This window comes from Ammodytes marinus, assembly GCF_949987685.1.
Source record: "Ammodytes marinus genome assembly, chromosome: 7".
Classification (NCBI taxonomy): Eukaryota; Metazoa; Chordata; class Actinopteri; order Uranoscopiformes; family Ammodytidae; genus Ammodytes; species Ammodytes marinus.
The window spans coordinates 12,280,865-12,299,191 of record NC_137211.1 but is presented as its reverse complement, the minus strand read 5'-3'; the positions used below and the strand labels follow the sequence as shown (position 1 = coordinate 12,299,191).

The 18,327-nt window shown below is 43.6% G+C and overlaps 1 protein-coding gene across 1 annotated transcript; it reads right to left on the bottom strand.

The window, feature by feature from the left end:
* Positions 1-214: 214 nt before the first annotated feature.
* On the bottom strand, positions 215-16,776 carry acvr1ba (activin A receptor type 1Ba). The gene is made up of 9 exons (XM_080030274.1): positions 16,607-16,776; positions 6,297-6,533; positions 5,601-5,861; positions 5,045-5,275; positions 4,286-4,453; positions 4,002-4,158; positions 3,206-3,330; positions 2,979-3,109; positions 215-2,577 (listed from the first exon to the last, which is right to left on the bottom strand). The coding sequence occupies exons 1-9, from the start codon at positions 16,668-16,670 to the stop codon at positions 2,452-2,454; spliced, it is 1,500 nt and encodes a 499-aa protein (XP_079886400.1). The 5' UTR covers positions 16,671-16,776; the 3' UTR covers positions 215-2,451.
* Between the last annotated feature and the right edge of the window lie 1,551 nt (positions 16,777-18,327).

Sequence of the window (18,327 nt, the reverse complement as noted above, 5' to 3'; positions counted from 1 at the left end):
AGGTTTTGATAGCGTTATAGGGGAGCTATGTTAAAATCAGTGGAGTGCTGGTAAATGGCCAAGCCATTATTAGCAAAAGGAATGATAACAGACAGCGTTGTTTACCCTTGTTTGTATGCATGTGAATCCAGTGACTGTTCTAAAACTGAAGCAGCGGTTGACATTGAAAACGCTGCACGACATCTTGAATGAGCGTCACAATGAAAGACACAGGTAAGAAAAAAAGGAATTTATTGTATATCTATATACACTTTTCAACTAATTCTGAAAAGATTTGCACAACATGATTTGAAATATTGAAGTATAACTTATGAACAGGATGTCTGATGGTCATATACCCATGGCAACAAACCAAACATGGACAGGAGTGTTTTGACAAATTTTGGTTCAACTGACAGCAGCCTCTTGTTTTTACCCCTCCCCCCACTCCCAATCTGCCTGCTGAACCTCCAGCCATGTTGACAGTAGCAGCAACATTTCTGGGGTACACAGCCAACGACCCAAAAACAATAAACAAACGGGTAGAATGAGGGGAAGAAAAGTCAAGTTATTCAACCTCAGTGCCGAGGACCCAGTGTTTGAGACAGCATGCAAAATGGTTACAAACATGACACATGGATTCTGGATCAAGTGATGATGACAGAACTAACATTAACTCAAATCCATATGGACAATAACAGTGCAGAGCCCAACGTTGACAAATGTCAGTGTAATACTTTCATAGTTTGTGTCTGCAGACGACAAAGTAGAATGAAAAAACATGCAGAATCACTTTTCCGGCATGTCAGTCTTTGAGGGTAAAACATCTTCACATCTAACCATTTTCTCCCTGTATGTGAACCGTCAGCAGCCGTCTAGATTTCGGAATAAAACAGCCATTGGCAGTAGCAGAATTCAAGGTTACATTGATGCTCCTAAATATTCCAGTGTCTACGAGAAAGAAGAGGTCACCCTGGAGAACATATCTGCATCACTGAGCCCTGAAAAGGACTCTGCAGGCAATCCCAACATTATACCATTATACATTAAAAGAACCAAGAAACAAAAACAACAGAATTTGCAGCAATATTATATGGGATCAGTAGTACCACCAAATTGCCATGACAGGAGCAAGTTAAAAACATTCCAGCAGATGACACATGTATAATTCCTGGCACAGTTAGGAACCATGCAGACAGATCATAACAGATTTCTGCAAAGTACCATTCAAGAATAATCACTGTTCAAATGTCACACTGGTGCTTGTGGCATAAAAAGGAAAACTAAAGTATGCACGTTCTATTTACAAATCATATGTACCCATCGTCAGTAGTGTCTAATGTCGAAGTCTAAAGAAAACAACCATCATGATGTCTTCACACAAAAATATATATATAAAAAAAAAACATAAAAAAAACAGTATTTTTCATAGCCATTTCATACGCCTCTTATTTGCTCAGTGTTCACAAAGTCGTCACCTGCCACCAACAAGTGGAGGGGTTATGGCTACATCCATATTTATTTGCACTCAGTATCGTATTAAAATTAATGCGAATACCTCTTAGATCCTAACGTCTCAGGGATGGTGAAGACCCGGACCTGAACTTCAACATTAATGTTCACTTCAAGACTCTTGCTCGTCACGTCTCATCTCACAGTGTTCATCAATTATGAAATAAAAACTATAAACAAATAAATAAAAAGCAAAACCATCCCAAACAATTATCCCTGCCACATTAAAAAAAACAAAAAAAAAAAACACCAGGACCGGACCACATCCATAATGCGATTCCCTGCTGAAGGTCTCGCATGCGATGAGGAAGCTACAGTTGAGTGCAACTCATTTGTGTTTGTAGGATTTTCAATAAAAAAAAAAGCAAAATGTGGATGTTCATGCATAATAACCAAATGTCCAATAACTGGTTTAGTCTAACGAACTACAGCATAGATACATGCTAGTAGTGCACACACACACACACACACACACACGATTAGAATGCGTGCTGCATCCTCTTTTTCCCTAACGTCAACAGAATGTGATGTTGTATGGCCGACAGAATATGATGTGATTAAACCTAAATCCCCAACTTTCTGGACAATGTTAGTCCGTCTGTCACTGAACACAGAGGTAAAAAAAAAAGTTCTGTCACTGTACAATAGTAATAATTCCTGCCATAGGAAATGAAAGAAAATGAGTGTGATGATATTAACAGTGGTAGTGCTGTAGTGTTGTGGCCCATGGAGAAGGGTGACGAAGTGAGGAACAGGGGGGGAGACACCAGGATATAAAGGGAGGCAGGGGAGAGAAGTCAGGAAGGGAAGGGTGACTCAGTAGTTTGGCTAAAAAGGTGAGGTAGGCCTCGTCACAACTTGGAGTGTGGCTTTAAAACTGGCAGGGTTTTCATTTGCAGTCTGTCTGTAGTGTTCGTTTTGCTATGGGGAGTGTGGTCTGGCTGTGCGTCTCCAGCGCGCTCACATCTTAATGTCCTCCTCCACACTGAGCTGAGACAGGGTCTTCTTGATGCGCAGGGCCGTAAGACGCGCTGCTCCGTTGGCGTACCAGCACTCCCTCATGATCTTCCCCATCACACGCAGTGACTGCACAGAAAAGGGATAGTGTTGAAAGATTTACAAAAAAAAAATGGTTTTAGTCTAAAATAATGACAACAATCATGTGTTTCACCTCCAAAACATAGACCATATAATTTACTGAAAAGAAAATATCCGTTTAGTATTTAGAAATATGGTTAGCGACACATACTTTTTTATAGGTATAGGGTGATATAGGGTAAGTTAACTCCTTGGACTAAAAACTATTACAGTGGGGGGGGCAACAGTGATCAGAAATCAGCAGTCCATAATCAAGTACTAAAGTCAGGAGGTCTTGTCCTTCCCTCACTGATGATGCCCACTACATTTCTATACAGCCACTACATCTATTTTTAGAAAAAGCCATCAGTGCAGCTGTTGGTGTATGGTGTATATAGTGTGTGAAATACCTCATAGCTTTGCCACCAGTTGGGCACATTGGGCCTGAGTTTCTGGTCACACACCACCTTCCTCATTTCCTCTATGGAGGGGTCGGAGGGCACCAGGTCAAAGTAGGGCAGCTGGTACTCCTCGTGGATACCTGCAGCACACAACAGACAAACAGTCTCAGTCTCTGGCTTCATGCTCACGTCATTTAGAGCCATTCATTCACATCAGCTGCAGTGTGCCGTCTCACCTCCCGCGTTGCAGCGACGCGCAATCTCCCAGTACACCAGGCCCAGAGCGTAAATGTCGGCACACTTGAAGGAGTCAAAGTGTTTCATGTTGATGGTTTCGTCCAGCACTTCTGGAGCCATATACCTAGGGTGGACACAAAACAGCACCACAGAGTTCATGTTCAAGTTCAAAACCATTGATTTTACTGCTGCATCTAGTGAAATTCAACATTCAAGGAATCAAAAAATGTTTATGTTTCAGTATCATAAATGTCAAAGGGCCACTATATCATCACAAATACAAAAGCAACACTTGGATTTCCCCAAGAGCTTAGAAAAATTTAAAAGGGCTATTTAGCCATTAAAAATATTAAAAAGTGTCATTTTCATAGATTTCAAAAATAAATAAAAAGAACAAGGCAGTCCACATTTTTGTAATTGTTAGCTGGTTTCTGGACCCAGGCTCTTACTGGAGATAGAAACATACAAAGCATGACAAGCTGGAACTTCTGCTACAGTGACAGTGTTAATTGTAAGGACGAAACATCAAACAAATTCAATGGTGTTGCTCATTAATGTGTTTTTAATAGTTGTGGACACCACCACAGAGATCTAATAAGCTGGTAAGGCTTTAGCTTCAGAGACAGTACTTGTTAGAAGGATCTAGTCACTGCTGTTTTTGACTTTTTCATAGGATTTATCGACTATGAAAGTAAATATAGGATTTAGCCAGACAAAGCCTTCAGAGACCTGCAGGATCCCTAATGTCCCCCTCCATTTCTGAGCTTATGAGTGAATGACGATGGAAACATTTACCTCTTAGTGCCCACGCGCTGGTTGGGTGCTATATCGATTGTGTCTGTGATGGACTCGTGGCGGACTGCCAGGCCCAGGTCAGCTATGGCACACATACCATTCTTCTTAACGAGGATATTTTTAGACTTGAGGTCACGGTGAGCAATGCCAGGCTTACCTGCAGGGGAACAGACAACACATCATTATATCTGCATTAGGAGTCAGCAAAAATAGCACATGCTTGCATAATGTAACTCCCCGTGTCCTTATATTTACTGTGTTTTCAAAATAACACTTCATCTCACCCTGAGTGCCAAGGATCTCCATGTGCAGGTGTGCCAGGCCGCTGGCAGCGGACAGTGCTAGTTTGATCATGCCTTCGATGGTGACAGAGTAGCGGTTGAGGTAATCAAACAGAGAGCCGTGCTCATGATAGTCTGACACCAGCCACAGCTGAGTCCATGTGCCATTGTCTGAAAGACGGGGTGAAAACATGCTATTAACATGGAGGATTGTATACACACAGTTTTACACTTTTACTCACTAAAAAGGTGCATTCAGCAATTATGGAGAATGCTTGTTGTCAAAATCACTTTGTCAAAATGGGTGAATATCTCCTCACGATCTGCTACCTGTCCATACCGTGTGTGCAAAAAAAAAGTTAATCCAGTCAATACACAGCCTAGACTCAGTAAATGGGTATACTGCTAGCTGCGGGGGCCCCATTTTGTTTACATACCCTTTGTTTACATACCCGTTTCCAGCGACATGGCTGGAAGTATTCAGATTTACATTCAGCGCACACACATTATGGACAGGCAGCTGATCGTGAAGAGATATAAATGGATTTTGACAACAAGCATTCTGCAGAATCACTGACTCCACCTTTTAATGGATACATTGCAGTTTTCTAAAATCGTCCACAAGTTAAATGTGGATGCCTTCTACCCCGCTCTCGTCTAGAAATTCATCAAAACAATGTTGCTTTAATTGCATGTTTTGGGTGAATGCCTGAATTGCTCATGTGACTGGTCCGGTTGCCCACTGCCCACAAGCTTCCTCACCTTTATTGTCTGCTGCGATGAACCCTAAGATGTTCTCGTGCCGCAGCATGATTGTCTGGTAGATCTCCGCCTCCCTGAACCAGGAGCGTTCCTCTCTGGATGAGAAGATCTTCACGGCCACATCTCCTCCCCTCCACTTCCCTCTCCACACCTCCCCAAAGCGGCCCTTTCCTATGATCTCCTGCAACACGATGGTCCTGGCCACTGTTCGCTGCACAAACAGTGGCAAACCTACAGGGGGCGGTAAAGACACACTCAATATTTGTCAGGATTCCCCGTGGACATTTGTTTTGTAGTTGAGTGTGGAGATGTGCAAGTACCCTCAGCAGATTCTAGGTCACCATTAGGTTTTACTGAGTATTACAGTTAAATATTCATTCATTTGGATATTTATAGAATGAAGAATAATAAAATCATAAATAGAATTATACATGTGGAAGAGGAAAGTACACTTAGCATAGGTATTAAGAAAAAAACAAACATCCAAAACCATTAATACGTTTTTGTTGTTCTATCAGTATGTCACATACAGGGTAGGGCAGCAGCATGTACTGACCAGAGCCTGATCCGGATGTGGACATGTCATAGATGAGGTCCTGCAGGGTCTTGTCCTTGGCCAGGTAGAGGTGGTCACAGGAGGGGTCCTCTACCTCCAGCCTCTGCCTGTGGCTGTAGGCCCTCTGGTGGTACTGGAAGAGGAAGACGCCCACCATCAGCAGCACACAGAGCAGGAACACTGGCCCCGCGATCACCGCCACCAGCTCCACGGGCCCCCAGGAGCCTCCCGAGCCTGACCAGTCCCCCTCCTTTGTTGGAACTACAAGATGGGAGAAGCAGAGGTTGATTACTTTAAAAAGGTGCACTATGTCATTTTGGGTGTGTCAGAGAAGTGACATTTTCTAAGGTATATTCTCATAACTGAATAAACACACTTTCCTAAGGAAAATGTGATACCTGGAACACTGTTCGAGTTAGAAAGCTTCCTGAAAAGTTCCTGCTTCACTATTGTTGTTTACAGCAGCAGGGCCCATAGTTTGGTGTACAAACATATTCTATCCTTCAGTTGATTCCAGGTTGCTCCAAATAATTCATGTAGAAAAAATGTGTAAACTAACTGCAGGCTTTGCATGTAAACAGATCCCCGTCCTCTGAAAACTGCATAGTGTACCTTTAAAAGTACAAAGACCTAAACAGTGGCACTGGTTGGAACTGAAAGATGGGTTGATGTTTGATGATGACGGCGGGCCCTTACCGGGGACTTTAAGGTCAATACTGTTGCAGTAATCTTCATAGCAGCAATGTGTGTTGAGCAGGCCTTCAGCGCTCAGACAGAAGAAAGGTTGTCCGGGGGGCACCAGTTTGTCCCGGCTGATACAGATGCGTTCGTGTTGCTCCTTCCCTTCGCTGTAGTATGTAGAGGCCATGCAGGCGCCGTCCGTCTCACACTCATAGCTCGTCTTCTCACAGTTTGTGCAGTTACAACGTAGAGCTGTGGGAGAGAACATACAGGTACCGGTAAGTAAAAAAGAAAATAAATGGCAGAACAATGAGGTCTCAAAGAAATCAATTTAACTTCTTCATTTGGTCCAGCAGGGGGCAAGCTAACACAGTTTCAACACGGGGTGTGAGGATTGGTGTAGTATCCCATTCGGTTGTGGGCATTTTGGGACGTGAAGACACAGAGCTTAAGAGTTGAGCAGCAGCAGCAGCATCCAGACGGCCACTGAAATCAGATCCTTCACTGCAGATGAACCCAAACACACAGGGTGGAGACGGACCAGCCCCAGTGGGACAGACAAAGTGAAACCTAACCAGGGGAGAGAGGGCTCCTGCCAAATCCCCAATGCAGCACTCTCCTCTCCATTCCTCTCCATTCCTCTCCTGTCTCTCTCTCTCTCTCCCTCTCTCTCTCTCTCACACTGACACAGAGTGCTGCCACTATTTCAAGGTAAATGACTCTGGAGTTTTTATTAAACACAGCACACTCCTGTAGAGGGACCTATTAAAGCAGGCACAATGGAACTCCTGCCGCCGCCATAATTAAACTACGGTGGTCCATCTACTACACACTCAAATGAGGTCAGTGCCAGAGAGTGCACACAAATCCAGCCATAGTTGGTTCGGCAACCGAGAGAGGAAGGAACTGCAAACTGATTAGATTTGGAGTGAAATGTGATTTAGAGTCATAGCACACATGCTTCTCATTTAGGAGTAAGGTCAGCACAAAAAGGTTTCTTCCAAGGTTTTCAACGAGCAAAAAAAAGAAAAGAAAAGAGTAGCAAGCAGGACCAGGCAAGGCTACATGGTAGTGGGACTAGTTTACACATGGGAAAACAAAAAGGGAAGTGGCAAAGCTCAATGGAACCCCTGTTAGTGGCAAATGACGAACTGTCTGTGCTGACATGGCCGTGAGTGAGGCGTGACAAGCCAAGAGCCAGTCCTTGGTTGGGGAACAAAGGCTGGACCACTTAAGATTACTCGCCATGGACTTATCAGAGACAAGACCTCCATAACAACAACAATACAGTAGGAGACACAAAGCAAGAGAGGAATTTCAATCCTTATTATTCCCTATAGAGGCTAAGCATCGAATGGAGCACACACAAGCTTTCACTAATCCTCAGTGGCTCACCATGAGGGAGTCTTTGACCAGACAAACTCAAGGATCACCTGTTTGTACCAACTTGCGTCTGTCAAAACGACTTCAGCAGATTTGAGTAGCATCAGAGCTAGCATATGATTATACTTTTGTTCAGTAAAGTTTGGTTTGAAGAAAAAAATAAAAAAATAAAAAATTGAATGCAGTACAGTGATTGCGCCATCAACAAGCATGTAAGATCCAAGTGTCCAAAACCGCACAGGCCTTGTGTCAGAGGTGTGGTTTCCCAATGAATTTTGGGAGGTTGCCATTTGCGTGGGAGAATTTTTTAGTTGTTGCATGTAGCGTGTGTATACTGATGCATCTATTCTAGTCCACAAAGTAGTGACTGGAAATGTGGAAAACCTGAAGCAGGATTTTCAGTAATGATTTTTTTCCCAAGAGTTTAGTGTATTGCGTGTGAGTTTCTTGCTCTCTGGGAGGTGAGTGGGAAAGTGGCAGGAACTCTTGGTGGAGTGTGTCCAAAATCACTAGAATTGGCATGCAAAAGGAATTTCCTGCAGATTACACAGAGGTGAAGCAGCCTGATAAAAGAGAAAAAAAAAACTAGCCTTGCGCCACATCACGCTAATCTACAGCATTATGGAGCTAATAGTTGAGCTACATGAAACAGCTGACAGGAGTAACAGCTGTAGGTAAGAAAGCTTGAGAGATCCATCATTACATTCTGACAACTGGAATCCCTCCTTCCTCTTTAGCAGCCAATCAAGTCTACTGAATCCTTGGGAAATACATCAATCTTTAGCAAGTGAGTCCAGACAAGAGTTATTTTGATACATTTTGGACCTCAAAGTAAGTGTGGGATATAACAAAACACCACAATGGCATTATTGCCAGCTGTTGTAAGCTGGGTTTAATGTCCTTCGTTTTTCTCAAAAGACTCAAACGGAAAGCTATGCGCAACATACAAATTGCTCAAGTATACAAGCCTAAATGAAGCTGATAAGAACACTGATGTGAAATGAACAGGCTCATCATTCAGACTCCGTGTTGTAAGACAGATGGTGCAGACAGACAGAAGCTCAGGAAGTAAAACCAAACATGGCTGAAAACATTCCCTCCTGCAATGGATGGTTTGTGGTCAACCAAGAGTTTGCTTTGTGGAAAGTTCTTCCCTTTCGTTAAAGCTACCTTAGTGACCAATAGTACCATGTGTGGCCTGCTTCCACACAAACAGGCGACAAGGACCATGGAGAGATTATGGAAGATTATAATGGAATACGTTTTTTACAAGTTGATAGAAACAGATAATTAACATGATCCACTTACTAAATAACTAACAGAAGTCATTAATCAATCTAAGAAAATCCTTTTTTATTTCAATACTAGCACTACACAGTCCTGACCATTGATTTCGACAATGTCCATACAACCAGAAATATTAAACGGATAACTAAAGAAAAATACAGACTGACCCATCACTGACACATCACGGTACCGATATCATCATACAGACAATGTGAAACCAAGACCTAAAATAAGTGGTCGACACACACGACCAATATGGGATTTTCAATGGCTGATACCGATATTTAGAGAGCAGATTGGCTAATATACAACACCAATATCACATTATTATTTGCATTTCATAAAATACAACAATTTAATAATAACAAAACTAAAATGAACTTAAATGAACATAACCATAATGCTCCACAGCAGCAACACCGATGGGGCTGCCTGCAGCAGTGTATGCAGACATAACTTTTTAATCTGCCTCGTGAGCTCAAATCGATCGATGCCTTATCTCAAAATGCCATTAATGCCGCTTAATCCATCTATTTCTACCTTAAATATAAAAAAAAATATACAAAAATGAATGTCAAGCAACAGAGAGAGCACTGGTGTACATATATCAAACATTGTCAAAGAAAGGACTCATTGCCCAATAGCATTTACTCAAATGCCATGTTGTTTGCATAGTGCTTTGCATATCTCACTGGATTCAGAGCAGAAGTGTTGAGGCCCGGACACACCGGCCCGATAATCGCCTTCGTAGAGTCTTGAGGGGGCGGGGACACAAATCTGTTTGGTGTGTGCCGTGAAATCGGTCGTCGTAGATGTCGTCGGGCTTCTTTTGAGCGGCGGGCAGTCAGTGAAGCCCGGAAGTGAGGCGGGTAGCACAAACAGTTAACAACAGTTAGCCATTGTTTTAATGCGTTTGTTTTTTTCGTTCAGCAAGTACTCACATCAGGGTGGGAAATTACATTTTTTGCCCACCTGCCACAGTGGCGGGTGGATGCCAAATTTTACCAGTCACTTTTATTTTTTACCTGCCACCTTTTTCAAGCACTGCATAACATTTTGAATTGCACTACTCGTAGACTGTAGAAGAGGTGGGAAAAGCTGCTAACTGCTAATAGTGATGCTAACGGAACACGAGCGGAGAGGTGTATCTCCTGCTCTGACCGCAGCTGGGAGGGGCTGCTGCGCGAGGACCGGGCCGCCTGTCAGTGCTCTGTGACGGGGGACGGGCCGGGAGGCTCCCGCTGCTCGTTGAGAAGCGTTAAAAGTGATATTTGCTTCGGCGAAAAAGTCACCAATTACACCAGAAAAAAAGCTCGATTTGTCGCTTGTCGCTGTTTTGAAAAAAAAGTCGCCAGGGGGGCTGAAAAGTAGCTAAATATAGCGACAACATCGCTAATTTGGCAACACTGCATGGATGTATTAAGAAGGTTAGCTTCGATGCTCGCGGCAAATGATTTCACATGATGCTCTGGGAGAGTCTTGGACCAATCAAAGGTTTGGTTGGTTACGTCATATACCTGTACACCAATGGGCGGCTGCCACGTTTGTGTGACGAAAATTAATGTTCCGAGGCAAAGCCCAAAGCCCGGGAGAGCTTCTATGTTTCTGTACACAGCGCTTGAAACCGTGAACACGTTGTAGTATATTTTGAAAAAATCCACCCGCCACTGTGGCGGGTAGACATGGCAAAGTCACCCGCCAATTTGAAAAAATATCCGCCATTGGCGGGTGGCGGGTGCTAATTTCCCACCCTGACTCACATGCATCAACCCTTGTTGACTGCTCGACACCATGCGCGATACTCTCTGCTAAAAATGGTGCTCTTTATGGTCCATAAATATAAATACGTATTTCTGTCTATGTTTATGGTCTAGAGAGCCGTCCTATCATTTCCGGCTTTCGGGCCACAATACAGATTAGCGCCGCCTGCTGTTATGGAGACATTACGTCCCGCGCAAGCGCAGAGCGTACGGAAAGTCAGCAGTCGGCTTGGTGTGTTCTTTGCACTTTTTTGGCCGCGACGGGAAGACTGGAGCTGCCGGAATCGGCAAACTTCATTTTCGGGTAGTCGGACTGGTGTGCCCTGGCCTTTACAAAGCTAGACTTGAAGAATAATAAAGCCTTAAATACACATGGTTTTCCAGCAGTGGCCGACCGTGTGTGTGTGGTTTGTGAGTGAACTCTGCTCTTGTATCCACATAATTGGTGGTCTTTACACTGGTCCTTTGTGTGGAGATTAGGAGGACATGAGGAGGGATTGGACTGGCCCTGCACCAACAAAGAGCAGAGTGGAGTGGGGGAGCATTGAGCAGAGAGGGGGGGGATGGGTGGTGCACGGCGGACGGGCCGGGGGGGAGGGGGGGAAACAGTAACATGTTTGGGGGTTTGGTCTGGGCTAGACAGGACGGGGTTGCTCCCCAAATTGGGCTGTACAATAAAGAGGGGAGGGGGGCAGACAGGGTAACCAGCGGGATTTAGAGACCCCCCCGGCTCAATTGAGATCTGCCCAAGTGACCAGCTGCGGCCATCATTAAAACCCAGTCTAGACTTTGACTTACGGGAGGGGGGAAACAACAGGAAAAGGGAACAGTGGAGGGAAAGAGGGGAGAGCTGCTAGTGTGTGAAGTTCCTATCATTCCGTTCATGTTGGGACAGGAAATGGCAGACACCGTGAGGAAAGGATTAATAAAACATTGTTGCAACTACCAGCTTTCACTTGGACCCAACTAGAAACCACAGCATACTTCTACACACAACATCTTTACCAGTGGTCCACCGATATGGGTTTTTCCATGGCAGTTACCGAATGAGCGAGCCGGTTGGCATATGGATGGTGTATAATGCAGATAATTTTTTATTTTTTTTAAAATAATCCTCGTGATCACATATAGTGGCCGATGCTAATTATCTCATAATGGCACTGTGTTTTATTGGTTGTATGAGAGTGTATACACATGCTGTTCAGACACACTCTTGCGAAGCAACCATGTCAAAACTAGAGGTGAACTTGCCAGCATACGCATAGTAAAATGATAAAGACTGGAAAATAATCGTAGCGTGCTCGGCGCAGTGTACGAGGAGCAGAACACCATTACCAAAATGCACTGGCTGAAATTAGATCCAAACAAATAGCAGACTCAGAGCTGATCAAGACAAGCAGACGCCACCAGACAGTGTGAGTGCACACACACACACACACACACACACATCACAACTGTGTCCTAATCAATGCTAGGGGAAGGAGGAGAGTCATTACCTTTGTCTGCATCTCAGGGTCAGATTACTGATCTGATTCTAAAGTGAAGTCTCTGGGGCTATGGCTGCTTCTACTATCTCTCTCTCTACCCAACCACCAGCCTCTAGGCTTCATCCCATCCTGTCCATCTGTCTGTCTGGGTTCAACTTCAAAGGCACATCATTGTGATCATCACAGGCTCATTCTGGACTTTTGCGGCCCTAAATGTCCAAACTGGTCAATGCTGCCTCTGTCATGCCAAATATGTTGCAGTACTGTGAGCCAATGCATCTGCTATCTGACTTAAGCTTGAAGATCTTTCAACAACCAGACGTAATCATTTTTTCTCCCGTTTTTGTCTTTCTACAAATGTTACAAAAGTGGGAAAATTTGACCAAACAAATACATAATTCACAGAAACCAGATAGAATTAAAATATTTCACAAATGATATCCGAAAATAAATCAATGATACAATTTGTTTAAAAAAAATTGAATATTTTGAAGGGGGAACAATTTTTATCTAATGTTATTTTGCACACAATGCCTAATCAGATAATGTTAGGACATCCAAAACAACTTCCAGCCTTAACACTCTGTTGATGTAGGACACACACCAGGGCCGTTACAAAAGGGTTCTGACTTATAATATTCAAATCATGTGATCCTAATAAAAATGTTATACTTAAAACAATCTGCTACTTTGCTTACTGGAGTTTATTGCAAGGAACATTTCTAAAACTGTCTAAAAAGTGAGACACTCATGTTTCCTTAATGGAGGCAAAAGGTAGGTTTGAAATTGTAATTCAAGAACTAGCAATACACTCACACTATAGTCCCCAAGCCAAATGTGTTATTTATTTATTTTTACCAACCTGGATCACCTCAAATCATTGTCAAGGGAGCTTTGGATGACAAAGATTTGACAAGTAGACTGAACACCTTCCAGCAGTAAATGACGAGGCAGAGCCAGGTCTCATCTACATTCCAACAGCAGTCTAAAAACATATCAAACGCCTCTACAAAGAGCCATGTAATGGAGGACGGGTGTCAGGTTCAGCCCTATAGACTATGAACTCAGCTACCTACCGGGTCTGTCTGGGTGTAGTGTGACAATAACATCTCTCCGTGTCCCACAGTGCATTTCACCGCCGACACATACACTACACAACTAGGACAAATCGTTCCAAGTAAAATGAACAGCATTTGAGAGGTGGGCGTCTGAAGGTAAAATTGCTTGCTCTCTGCGGTGGCGTTGATCCCTTGTGGTCCAACATCAGTAATGGCAGTGCTGGGTCAGTCAGCGGCCATGTTGTCTGCTGCAGCAATTAAGGCTCTGTGCCTCCGGGCCAATGGAGGTCATTACTGACACTGGTCATTATGGAGGGAGAACTAGACCACCCCAGACCTGACCTCAACCTGTCTGCCTCTGTGCCATGTTACACAAAGTAAACAGGTTTCTAAAATTAAAGTGTGTCTTGTGTGACCTGAAAAGAGGTACAACTTGATTATGAAACAGTATCATTCTTCTTATCATAAATGACCTGTAACAGCAAACGAGACCATCAGTGAAAGGACAGCTATTTTCTACATGGTTGTTATTTTTGTCTTTTCATGGGTCAGATTTCCTCGAGGAATTTACACAAAAAGATGTACGGCAGGCAACAGGAAAAGCCAACATTTCCTGATTTGTACTAAATCAAAGTTCACTTTGCGTCACCATCGTCATGTTATTAATCTTACATGGTCACATATAAATGCATATCCTAAACCGCAATGCATCTACGTTCTCTCTTCATGGAGCATCCACTCGCTTCCTAAACAAATGCACAAGCTGCCGGCATGCACTTGGGCGCTGGTGACATAAAAACTATCACTTTTGTCCAAAGGTGCCGCTAGAATGAACAGAAACTCAAAGTTCCTCGTAGCTTATTTTATGTGACCGTAATTTAGCAGCATAGATCGAGCAGCGAAAACATATAAATCTAGATTAGGCCTTGACAATCGCTTTACATCCAGAGGGCTAAAACTCCCTTTCAAGCTTAAGCCAGCATGGAAATACTAACCCCCAACCCCTGTCCAACACACACCTGTAAAGCCAATGAGTTTCAACCTTTCTCCGTACATTCCCTTGGCTCTGAACTAATGGGCAGGTGTACACATGTTCCAATCCGACTAGCTTATGCTTCCTGCACCTGAACCCATTCACATCAAATGTGACAATCAACCACACCTGTAGCAGAGTTTAGCTTAGCACAGACAGGTCTCTGGACAAGTTTAGTTTATTGTTTCCAATCGCCCTATCTTTGATTTTTACAAAGAGGCACACCAGGTAATGAAAAAACTGGCACAATTTGATAGTATGTGGAAGGGCTACTTACAGTGAGTGCAGAGTTCAAATTATAGCAGGAGAAACTCTGATCAAATGCCTTCCTTTAACATAGAGGAAGCAGCCAATACTAAAGCGTTCTCCAGTATGGTGGAAAGCAGCAAATGGGACAACAGATAACAAAGTACAGATTAAATTCTGATAAAGCACCAGGCCTTTTATACAACATAGATAGAAAATGGAGAGGGCGGGAGGAAAAAGAAAGTGAGGGACCCGCCCTACCTCACGGCAGTGTAGTTGACAGTGCCCATATCACATTGCTATTGTGTTAAATGCAACTAGGCAGGCTGTGTCACACAGGCATGTAATGCCCATAACACCAGTGACTCCTCAACCTTATGAAGTCAACAACGTTGTGTGACAGATTCAACAAACTAGTGAGTATTCTCACAAAACCACACACCGGTGGAATCTGCTCTAACATGGCTCCTTTCAGGTTTGTCTGGTTTCAGCCCTTGCATGCCATGGTGTAATCTATTGTATGGTGTGAAACCATGGCTCCAGACAAACTAGTGGGCCCCTCACACGACAGACCCTGCCAGCTGGACAAAACCATAATAGCCCCCTGTCTGCTCACTCACACAACCAACCCCCCTCTCTTCGTCACACATCACTGTTAGTGTTGGAGTAACCCAGTCAAACAAACTGACCACTCAGGTGTGATCATTTTCCCAGCATGACTTTATATGAACCAATCAACCTTGGTGTACTGCACCCTTATCTAAACTACGCGGGGGAGGAATATGCATGCGATTCTTGGAAGGATGACTCAAGTGTTTAAAGCCAAACATAAATGAAAATACATTCAGGATATTTATTCTGGCACACAGAGTTGAATTTTTTTTCTTTTCATCACTGCTATTAACTTATCCGTTGCGTGGCAAGTTGCAACAGGGTATAGCACCCAGCCTGTAAAATAGAGAGATCACACGAAGACCAAAGCAGTTGGGGTTTGCCTAACACAAGAAAGGCTTGTTGTCTCTCAAATGAAAAAAATATATGAAATTCCAATGCAAAGGTGAGGTGTTTGGAAAGAGACAAATGAACACCCACAAGTGTTAGTGCAGCATATGCCCCGTCTGAGGCTGTAGAATAAGATGCTCTAGCAGGCGGGGAGGATTCGGACTGAAGCAGCCCCATAACTGGCTCCTCAAAAGACCCCACTTACTACATTTCCATCACAATGAACCCAGACTTCAACTCTGCCTTCTGTCTGGGACGTCTGAAAGCACGGCTGTTGTCCCCCTATGCCACTATTAACGATCTGCTGGAGGCCACTCGGCAGCCTTTTCACTCTTTACAAGGGGACACCAATGCAAGATGTGCCAGTGTTTACTCTCAAAAAACACATTTCACTCACGAAGTAGGTTAGGCCTTCATTCAGTGCATACACCGATGCACATAACGTGTAACGGAACAGTGCACTGACTAACCACAGTGCACATTTTGAAATCAGCCTGCTATCAATACAGGGTTGCACCCAAACAACAGTGATAAGTAGTCACAAGCCAAAACCAGATGTTGTGTAAATATGTAAGCATAACAGCGGCAGATCATTTCAACCACAAACCCAGACCATATATTTAGGTTATATTCGCCACTTGGTGTGCCCACACTGTCAAATAATACGAGTTCAATCCGGCTCTGTAGCCCTTACAGCAGGAAAGCATTTATCGACTAAATCTAACAGTTCATTACCCAGTTAGCTCGCCAACGTTAGCTGGCGCCTCGAAACAAACAGCCCCCACCATGTTGTTGTTGTTGTGGTTTAGCTACTTGCTCCGCGTTTCAATATGGGCCATTAAAACGTCCGGTTATGTCCGTCAATATAAATCAAAACAAACTACAGAATAACATACAATAGCACGACTTTTGATTCGTGCCACAGTCAGTCTCGAGGTCGACGCTAGCTACGTACTGTTAGCTAAATCCCTTATACACACCGCCATGACTGTGAGCGACAACAGGCGATGCCCGGGTCCAGGAAAACACATCGAGACAAAAGCCGGAGAGGTGCTCAGCTGAAACTTACCGTTACCGACCGCCACCAGCCCGCACAGGGCCAGCAACGTTAGGGCAATTTGTTTTAGAGCCATTTCTTCTGAATTCCCATCTCTCCGCGAAGAAAGGCGCCCGAAGAGTGTCGTTATCAAACGCGACCAGACCTGACACACAACCACAGTCCGACCGCACACGCCACACCGCCAAATACTAGCCAGCCAGCCCAGCCAGCCAGCCTGGCGAGTGACGTATTTAAAGGGGTGGGTGTGTGTATGTTTAAAGGGGAGGACCTGCTTGCTACATGTCCCCCTTCTGCAAACCGTAACTCTGTTTCAGCCTTTAATGTTAAAAAAGGTGAAAACATGTGATGTCATCTTTAGTGTTTCTCATTAAAGTTAAACGTTGTGACTAGTTCTCTACAATGATGGTTCAGTGACTTTTGATAGTTTTACGTCAGATAGTTTTACGTCAGACTAAAGTTGGGTTACACATTGGGTTAATTCATTCCCCTCCCTAATTGGTTTATTGGTTTCAAGGTGTGAAAATATAAAGCAGTTGCATAAGGTTTTTATCTGCTAGGGTTTAGCATTCCTGACAAACTTGCATCAGGTAACAAACATGATCTAACATGGCCACTTCACTTCAACTGTTGATATCACAGAAAAAACAATGAAATGCCAATTTAAATAATAAATTATCTTGATTATTTTAAAAAACAATGGTGAACATTTCTGATGAGTGACACCATTTTGTTTTTCACGATGTGAACATAGGGGCAGTCAGTCACTATGATTATCATGACTCAATTTAAACTGTGCAATACGCCTACATTCAAAGACAGTAGACAATTTAAGTCAGGCGTTACATACAGTAGGCCTATATGTCCTCTAATGCAAATGAGAGAGGAATCCACTTTGACTGACTTCTGAACCTTTTCTTCTTCATGAGTGTTAGTTAGGAGGCAGCAGGTCTAATAATATGCACAGCACAGCAGGTAATGTTTTAGGGTAAGTAGACAATGACACACACATGGGTCTTTCCATCCATATTCAATGACAGAGCAAACAAATCCATTATTGAGATTATAGCTTCAGGGCACTGTAGGTGTCAAACGTTTCCATCAGTTCCCCCAGAGCAAAATCTGGGTCAGAAATTTGGTTTGAGTCTGTGTAAAAACAACAACAAGAGCCTGCCACATTTTATTCGTAAAACGTTACAGTTTATTTTGAATATCATCTAACTAACACATCACTGCTGCAACTAGTTGAAAATATAGCTGAGGAAGAGGTGAGTCAGGTGCGCCTGGGACTTGAAGTTATTTATTTTATTTTATTATTGTCCTCTTGCTAGCACTCTCACTGATCCATGCTCAAGCCAAATAGTGTCTGCATAGTCTCCTCTCTGTGGATTCCATTATCGGCCCTGTCCAATTTATCTCCACATATCTACAGTGTGAGTTGTCCGCTGAACAAATCCCTCTGTCTCTACCGAGCCGTTTTGCAATGATCCCACTGCGAAAGATGAATACACAGAGGAGGGATAACAGAGGGGGAATTGAGAAGGGCCTCTGCACTCACAGATAGGGAGTTTGGCCTCTCTTGATACTTCAACAACCCCCCTGCAGTGTTAAAAATAACCCGCATTTCATCTGACTGACCAGACAGACTGGGGCTTTGAGGGAGTATTATCTCGCTGGAGTTTGTTCAACAAGCAGGCAGATGGAAAACACACACACACACACACACACACACA